At 39.6% G+C, this 9350-nt stretch overlaps 1 protein-coding gene across 1 annotated transcript in view; it reads left to right on the top strand.

The window, feature by feature from the left end:
* The window catches only part of krcp (kelch repeat-containing protein), a gene marked incomplete in the record, with an annotated part of 13553 nt that extends 7041 nt beyond the window's left edge, over positions 1-6512 (top strand). Inside the window, 9 exon segments of the mRNA XM_014019056.1 lie at positions 148-367; positions 462-557; positions 642-773; positions 2359-2546; positions 3063-3259; positions 3346-3440; positions 3518-3572; positions 3672-3769; positions 5879-6512. Of these exon segments, the coding sequence (XP_013874510.1) occupies positions 148-367; positions 462-557; positions 642-773; positions 2359-2546; positions 3063-3259; positions 3346-3440; positions 3518-3572; positions 3672-3769; positions 5879-6120 (1323 nt within the window).
* Between the last annotated feature and the right edge of the window lie 2838 nt (positions 6513-9350).

Here is a 9350-nt window from a genome sequence, read left to right as displayed (position 1 = left end):
CATCTGGTGAAAATTTCATATCATTAGCACCTCTAGTAATATATTTACTGAGAAAAATGGTGACGTGTTCAATACTTATTTTACCCGCTGTATTCTGGGTTGTTTTTGATGTGAAGTTTTGGTCTTGTGATTGTTGTGTTTCATCAGAACACGGTGGCTCCCCTCACCGCCCGGGAGCTCAGCGGCAAGAGGAAGAGGGAGCAATCGTCAGAAAGCGACGACGTCGGCGAGGCGGGAGAAGAGGAGAATGTGTGTCCAAACGGAGGGAAGGACAAGGCCCCAGCTGCTGCGCGGAAGGTCAGAGGTCAAAGCAGCAGCAGACAGAAGCTGTTTGGTGACAGAGCCGAATCCTCCAGGACAAAAACCGGTGAGGACGGAGAACCGTTCTGCGGCTCACAGACACGTCAGCGTTTGACACGAGCAATGAGCTCTTCCTGTCTTCTTCATGTCCTGTTTTACAGTTAGTGAAGCAGAGACACAGGAGCTGGTGGGGAAAACACCTCCTCAGAGTGCATCCAGGACAAAGAGTCGTCAGTCCAGGACTCCCACACAGACTGGTGCGTTTCTGCAGACATAATGCACCGTTTAACTTCATCACACTCGTTCACCTGTGTCCATCCCTCCGTGTGTCCCCCCCGCAGCCCCTCTGATCGAGCCGTCGGGACGCTGGGGTCAAACTCTGTGTCCCATCGACGCTCAGACGGCCATTTTAATCGGAGGTCAGGGAGCCAGGATGCAGTTCTGCAAGGATCCGATGTGGAAGCTCTGCACGGGTCGGTCCAAACTTACAGGCTGTGTCCAGATTCAGGGGCTGCGTCCTTCGAAGGACCTACCTGGTCTGAGCCGGGTTCTTTGTTCACATCGAAGACCAGAAGAAAATGGGTGTGAATTGAGACGGTCTAGCCATTACCCCGACGTATGTCCAGAAGCAATGAAGATAGAATTAGGGTTGCAGCAACGAATCGATAGAAGTCGATTATTAAGCGTTGGCAACGAATTTCGTTATCGATTCGTTGTCGCGCCATTTATGCGTCCCTCGCCGTGTCGCAGCGCCGTTTACGTCACCCGCAGAGGGTCGTTGATGCTGGCTGACCTAAATAAAGTTTAGGAAGAAAAACTCTACCTCTAAAGATCCGCCCTCTCTGACTCTCAAGTGAAAAGTAGAGACTTCAAACTTTAAACCAGTTTTTAAATTGTGTTGTTAGGCCAAGTAGATCCAAAGTTATGATAAAAAGTATTTGACACAATTAATTCCTCCAGTTTTTTTTTTTCTGACTGAGGCTCAAAGTTATTTGATAAACAGCAAAAAGGTTCAGGATGAAGGAAAAAAAAAGACGCAGCAGAACTCCTGAACTGACTCAGTAGGGGAGGGGGGAGGGATGGGGGGCTGCTTCAGAACTGCTTACTGGGTCGTTTTAGCCGCAGGCAGAACCAACAAGGAAGCAAAAAGTAAATAATTAGAAAAATCATACATTCTAAATGCAAATAAATTCTAATTATAACAAATTAATACATCTAAAAATCATATTTTATTCTTTTTTATCTGTTTTCCTCATTCAGCAACCTATTAAATTTCTGTTTTGTTATGTTTTATAGCTATAACCAAGTTTATTAATGTATGACATTCACATTTTTGTGTTTTTTCTTTTCCAGTCAGTGTTTAATACGACTGGCAAAATCAATTGTTAAAATATTTATGATGTGCTTCTTTTTTAATTTAGCATATTGTTAGAAAAGAATCCTTCATTTTATGAAAAGACCCTCTTGATTCAATAGAAAACTCTGGTTTTTAAGAAAATGACTGCTTATTAATTAATTGTTAGTCAATCTATAAGATAAATCAACAAGATAAGATAAAACTTTATTGATCCCACATTGGGAAATTTGCACATTACAGCAGCTCAAAACAACTTCAGACAACTTCACATTAATCGATAACTTGCATCCCTAATTTATACAGGAATTAAATTAATTTAAATCTACTCATATTCATGTAATTAAGTGTTTTAATGTTTTGGCCGATTAATCAAACAAATAATCGACAGATTAATATATTTTTTAAATAATCGTTAGTTGCAGCCCTAATAGAAATTAGCGGTCGTCCCAAAATGCATCTTGAGATCCGTGCTTGGAATCAGGATAAATATAATATGATATGATGAGATAATATAATATAATGTAATGTAATTTAATGTAATGTAATGTAATACAATACAAATACTTGCAGGCCGCAGTTGAATCTCCTCGCTGTGACGTAATCTGCCTTCGCAGGACGCAGCCCCTGAATTTGTTTGGACACTGTCCTTTTCTGTGAAAACGCTGTTAAAGCAGGTTTTGACTTTGTCCTCCGTCCACCAGAGGACACGTCCTGGGTGGCGGCGGAGACTCTGGCTGAGGGTCCGACCCCCGAGGCCAGAATTGGGCACACGGCCGTCTACGACCCCGACTCCGAGCGCATCTTCGTGTTCGGGGGTTCCAAGAACAAGAAGTGGTTCAACGACGTCCACATCCTGGACACGCAGAGCTGGAGGTGGAGCATGGTGGAGGTGCGCTGACCCCAGCTCTTTAAAGTGCCTGTGACATGAACTTTTTTAATAAATGTAAAGGCGTTGTTGGAAAGATAACATTATTAATGTGTTGCACAAATAATTTCCCGCTGCTGAGATGAACAGTTGTTGAGAGATTTGCATGTGAAGCAACAGGAAGTGATGTCAAAGGGGAATGTCTGAATGGAACAAAGCATTGATAAAATAGCTAACAGACTGTAGAGAAGAGTCTGATGTTTCTTTAGATTATTTTGAGTTTCTATCAGAGATGAAGTCAGAGTTTAAATAATGTTTCAATAAACAAAGATTACGGAGTTCTCTTTCTTAAAGAGTTCCCCTTTGATGTCACTTCCTGTTGCACTTTGAGCCAAGTTCAAAAGAAAATATGCCATTTATGTGACAAAATGGGCAAAATCACGTTTTATGCAAGGTTTCTTATATAAAAATGTGTTTACTTTGACTTTTTGTATTTGATTGATAAGTTTTTATTTTTTTTCCCACTAATTCTCCCTCCAGGCTCAGGGGAAGGTGCCCCCCCTGGCCTACCACAGCTGCAGCATGTTTCGGGGGGAACTCTTTGTGCTGGGCGGGGTGTTTCCTCGCCCCAACCCGGAGCCCGACGGCTGCAGCGACTCGTTGTACATCTTCGACCCTCACCTCTCCATCTGGTACCAACCCATCGTCACGGGGGACAAACCGTCCCCCCGGTCAGGGTAACAAAACTCCGTCCAAACATTTCTTTTTTTTTATTTTTATTTTGTCCAGACACTTAATGCGACTGATGTGTTTTTCCTCTCAGGCACTCTGCGTGTGTGATTCAGGAGAGGTATATTTACGTGTTCGGGGGTTGGGACACGCCCGTCTGCTACAACGACATGTACATGTTGGACCTCGGTAAGCTACGCCAACTGCTCGCTTAAATAAAAACACACACCGGACGCATAAAACAATAAAACAAATCGTGTTCGTAGGTCTGATGGAATTCTCCGCTGTAAAAACTTGTGGAAAAGCTCCGTCTCCTCGAAGGTTCGATCACACAAAAACCCATGACCCTCACTGCCAGTTTTTGTACACACAACTGAGTGTTTACTTCGACACAATGATTCTGTTATGCTTGTGTTGCAGTTGGCATGGCAGCGCCGTGCTGTCGGACACCAGGTTTCTGATCCACGGCGGTTACAACGGAAACAACGCCCTCAGCGACACCTTCGTCTTCGATACAGGTGAGCAGCGGTTCAGCGGCGATGGTAGGGGGTGTGGCCTTGTGTGTCAAAAAGTGCGCAGCTTTCACACTAAAAGTCGGTGCACGGACAGAAGTGGGAAAGTACAGGAATATTCATGCTCGCATGTTTCTGCGCTTCTTTCATTCATGTATCTTAACAAACGTGGAGCTGAGGCTCCTCCCACTGACACGCTGAGACATTTCCAACTTTACATGTCTTTAAAGTGCCTGTGACGTCAATTTTTATAGTAAATATTAATGTATTTTTAGAAAGATAAGATTGATAACGTATTGTCTAAAAGATTTCATGTCACTGAGATGAGCAGTTGTTGAGATATTTGCATGTGAAGTAGCAGGAAGTGATGTCAATTGGGGTGTAAGAAAATATCGATACACTGAAATATCGCGATATTTCATTTCCCGATACTGTATCAGTATTCTAAAGCCCTGTATCGATTTTTTATTAAGGTTTAAAATGTCAATCTTCTTGCCAACTGTTCATTTTTATGTTGTAGTTCAGCCTCTGACCACTAGTTGGCAGCAGTGAGCCAGCCATTTGGCTCCTCTACCTCTTGAGCGCCAGAGAGTAAGGGTAGCATTAGCATTGTGAGTAAACATTAGCTTTTCTTTTTTTTTCAGTAAGAGGTTTTTATTTAATAGAATTTTTGGACAAAAAAATAGCAATATATCGCCTTGCTTACCGTATCGCAATATATCGGGATATATCGTATCGGGACTCCTCTGTTATGATATGTATCGTATCGCCAAATTCTTGCCAATACACAGCCCTAATGTCAATGGGGAATATCTGAATATAAAAACAGGGTGTTGCTAAAATGACTGACAACACAGACTGTAGAGAAGAATCTGATGTTTCTTTAGAAAAATTTAATCACTATCATAGAGATAAGAAAGAGTCATAGTTCAGATAATATTGTTTCAATAAAAAAAATGAGGAAGTTTTTTCTTAAAGAGTTCCCCTTTGATGTCACTTCCTGTTTCGCTTTAGCTGAGCAAAATTCAAAAGAAAATATGCCAATTATGTGACGTAATGGGTCAAATCATGTATATTATGCCAAGTTTCTTAAATATAAATATATTTTCTTTGACTTTTTGTATTTCATAATATGCATGTCACAGTCACTTTAATAAATTACTGTAATCACAGAGGATCTCAACATTTTAGTGAACTTAAACCCTTTTTTTAATTACCGTATTTATTCATGTATAATACAATCGTCATTTTTTGAGCTTACAAAGCATAAAAATCTAATTATCAATAACCTGTGTCCCCCACTTTGTGGATGATTTTATGGTTAAATTTCTAGTTATTATACATGAAAAGAAAGGAGGCGCCACAAGGGAGCGTTTTCACCACAGTGTAGGAGACTTTTATTTTGAAATCACAAAGCCAGTTCAGCTTGCATGATATACGGCTCGAGTGACGACTGTCACTCCATTGTGTCCTGAATTTTTAATTTGGTCAGTGTGATCCCCTGAAACACGCTGTGTGGTGTCATCCAGCTGATGATGTTTGTCCAAAAGTTACACACAACTTTACGCATCTATTTACAAAAATATAGCATTGTTCTGAATTAATCTGCTGATCTGACAGTTTTCTTCTCAGTGGGAATGAAAATGTTTCTTAGACCAGTGTTTTTCAAAGTAAAAGCTGGTGGGAAAATTAAAAAAATTAAATAAAATTCAAAAAGTTTTCATTTTAATGAACATGAAGGAAGAAGCGTGTACAGAAAATGGATGATCATGATTAAAAATGTGTTATTTGTATTTTATCTCTTAGTTTATAATGTTTGTAATGGATAATAATATATTGAAATGTTATTTAAGAGAACTTGAGAGGTTTGGTTTCTTGTCTTCGAGTTTGTTGAAAAGTTTTTTCAGTGTTTCAAATTTTATGCATTGCATTATGCATTGCAATTACAATGCAATTCTTATGCTGAACAATATTATTGAAAAGTGAGGAGAATTTTCTTTGCAACACACCTGATTCTTCGAGTTCTGCAGAAGCCCGTCGACGACTTATTTATTTAGTTATCAGAAAGTGGAAAAAAAACGTCCTCTTTGCTGAGGTACAGTTTTGTGGTTTCAGAGACGAGCAGCTGGACGGAGCTGACGCTGCCTCAGCTGTCCGTCCCCAGGGCGGGACACTCCATCGTCATCATGGAAACGCCCGGCCGCCACCGTCCCTCAGAGGACAACGACGGGGACGAGGAGGTCCGCTCCGGGTCCGTCAGGAGAACTCTGCTGGTGTTCGGAGGCGGAGACAACGAGGGCAGGTTTTACTCGGACGTGACGAGCGTCCCTGTGGAGGATCTGCTCCGTGCTCTTTAAAGAAGGAACAGTTTTAATGTCTTTCTTCTTTTATTGTTTTATTTGAGTCTTTTTCCTCTCTCTTTGTTAAATATGCATTAAAGTTTCACTTATTTACAATGTAGTTGTAGACTCAAAACATCTTTTAAAGTAAAAAAAAACCTGCTGTTTATAAAAATATTTTCCATCACACGTGTGTCATTTAGAGAAACATCGAAGTTAAAACTTTCAATTTAAAAGCATGTACATGTAAAACTTATCATCTCAGGTACATATTAGATGTTTTATTTTATTGTTTTATAACAGTGATGCATTTACATAAATATATATTTTATTATGTTCAGATACTGCTAAAGTAATCCTAATTGTTGCATTTGGTTTCTGTTTATGCTAAATAAACAGTTGTTTCTGGAGCCCAGTCTAAAGTTATTTTATTGTCTTCAACAAGTAAACTCAACTCTGAGTCTTTGTTTATTCATTTACAACTTATCCACCTTTTCAGTCAGATATAACATAGTAAAACATTTGATTCATGTCATTTAAAATAGTGTAATCCAGTGGTTCCCAAACTTTTTATCTTCTGACCCACAAAATATCCAGGGCAAAAACTTGTGACCCCAAATATTATTGGTCTGAGTACACGAACTCCGTTAATAACCCTAAAAACACAGGCTTTTTGACAATCTAAACAGCTTGTACACAAATATACAGTAAATACTTATTTTTACTTATTTTGTGTTTTTGTAATTATAGGAAAAATATTACAGCAGCAATTATTTTATTACCCTTTAAATTGATTTCTGGAGATTAAGGTGCTTCATGACCCAGAATTGGGTCCCAAGCCCAACTTTGGGAACCAAAGTGCAGCAGTTCCCAAACTTTTCAGCTTTTGACCCACAAAACAACAGTAGCAGAGACCTGTGCCCCCAACTATTTTTGGATGATAAACATTTGTATCAGGTCAACAAAACATGGGCACAGAAACAATATTTTTATACTACATTTATCCATTTTAAATACACTAACCTCACTCATTTGTAACAACTAATGGTGCGTTCACACCGAACGCGATTTCAGCATCAGGAGCATCAAAGTCTATGGTGGACGCGCTTCAAGCAGCGTCGGGAAGTGCTGCGGCACCTCAAGCGCGATTAGAGCAGCGCGATTTGAACGATCTGAGCGTTCGACGTGCTTGATGCGCAAATCGCTGAAGTTAGAAAATCCAAACTTTTGCAGCTCGACGCGCCATATCAACCAATCAGAGAGACTCCACTGTGTGACGTAGCGACATATTTCCCGACGGGACAGTTTACTGAATGATGTCCACTAACCTGAAACAGATGGAGAGGAGCTCTTTAGCTGAAATGAGTGCCTGCAGTCGGTGTCCTGACAGGAGATATCCTCACCAATGTGTGGCAGCGGCTCATCAGACTGGACTCAGGACAAAAATAGTCCTGAAAGCGAGCTGTGAGCCTCTACTCTGAGTTATCTGGTGAATTAATTATGATTAATTATCTGATGAAAGTGACATGCTCTTGCTCTCTGTAAATAAAGCAAAGCCACTTCCTCGTCCGACATTAAACAGAGCCCGACAGAGGAGGGAGGGGCGGGGAGGCTCTGCCGTGCASCMCTTCKASAGCTGACCTGCGTCTGACCTCAAAGTGCACAAGCTTCAAACTTCAGCGTTTGCTGCGATTTTGAAGCTGAAATCGCGTTCGGTGTGAACGCAGCATAAGGCAACAATGTAATTAATTCAGAAAATCTTTTCAGGACCCCACCTTGAAGTTTTGGGACCCCACTTTGGGTCCCGACCCCAACTTTGGGAAACGCTGGTGTAGGCACTTAAAAAATGCTTTTTACCAGGTTTTCTAGAAGTGTTTATTCTATAACAATTATTGTGAACAAACACTAGCATCTCCAAAAAATTACATTAAAATAAAACTTTAATGATGATGTCATAAATATATATATTGGGGATAAGTCTCAGCTGCTGCCACTAAATATTAGATCAATGTACAGTATTTAAATTGATGGGGCGCAGTACAGTCAGAAATCCAGCAGGTGGCGACATTTTGTTACATTTTCTGCAACAACCTGAACTAATTCCCATTCAAACTACTGACAGAACTGAATAAATGTTTGTTAAAACACAAGTATTTATCTCTGTTAATAGTCTTTGTACCCTTGAGTGTCCCCCCACCAATATAAAACAGGTGTTTCTTTTGTCCCCCCTCCTGTTTGAGTCTAAGGGAAATCCTGCCAGTTGGACTCCCTCCCAGTCATTCCTAACTGGCCTCTCAGAGCCCTTCATTTCCTGAACTCTTCTTTTATTTTCTGCACAACATCCTCACATTGTGTGACTCTTTGTGACTCTCCACGCCGACTGAGTTTGGACATCACTTTTTCACTTTTTTTTTTGTTCCACTGGTGGTAGCCACATCATCTGAGACAGCCTACGGTTTTGTTGCTAAGTAACTTGGAAATGTCTGAGCCTGCAGTCAGCATTTCACAGTCACACATACGGATAACATGGGTATATATTTACATTTTATTTTTGGAGATGTGGTAGCAAATAGGGCCTATAATTTGCCTAGACTGGAGTGAGTGAAATAGGCAAACTTCAGCCAATGAGCCATCCTTACACTCCGAGTCACATAGTTAAAAACATGTTAAACTGAACATTTATTATATGTAATCATTGTGAAATTTCTCAATAATCGTTGCTGTTATGAAATAACTACATGATAAATATGTGCTACGTTTTTACTATGAGATAGCTATGTTTTAATTATGGGGTAACTAAGTCATTTAATGAAATGATTCTTATGAAAAAATCAAAATATGAATATGTAGTCATGCTAAGCTTTTGATATAACTATTATCAGATAATATTTTAATACTAAGTCATAAATGAGATATCAACGTGTAAAAACTTAGTCAAATATAACATAACTGTCACAAATAAGAGATAAAGTCTTACTACTGAGATAGCAAATTTTACTTAGTCATACTGTCATAGTAAAGACTTAGTGTTTTAAATTAAAGATACTAAGTCAAATATGTTACGACATTAAACTGTATTACATTGCAAAACAAAGAATTACTCAACTTATAAACATGAGAAAGTTGTCAAAGTGGTAAGATTTTCATTATGGAAGATTAGTCATAAATGAAATGTTAGGTTTAATAAGAAAAAATAATTAGTCAGACTAAGTCATACATGATACAACTATATATCACAACTATAGGAT

Source organism: Austrofundulus limnaeus, unplaced genomic scaffold (genome assembly GCF_001266775.1).
Source record: "Austrofundulus limnaeus strain Quisiro unplaced genomic scaffold, Austrofundulus_limnaeus-1.0 Scaffold208, whole genome shotgun sequence".
NCBI classification, from domain to species: Eukaryota; Metazoa; Chordata; class Actinopteri; order Cyprinodontiformes; family Rivulidae; genus Austrofundulus; species Austrofundulus limnaeus.
This window is presented reverse-complemented; position numbering and strand designations above follow the sequence as displayed.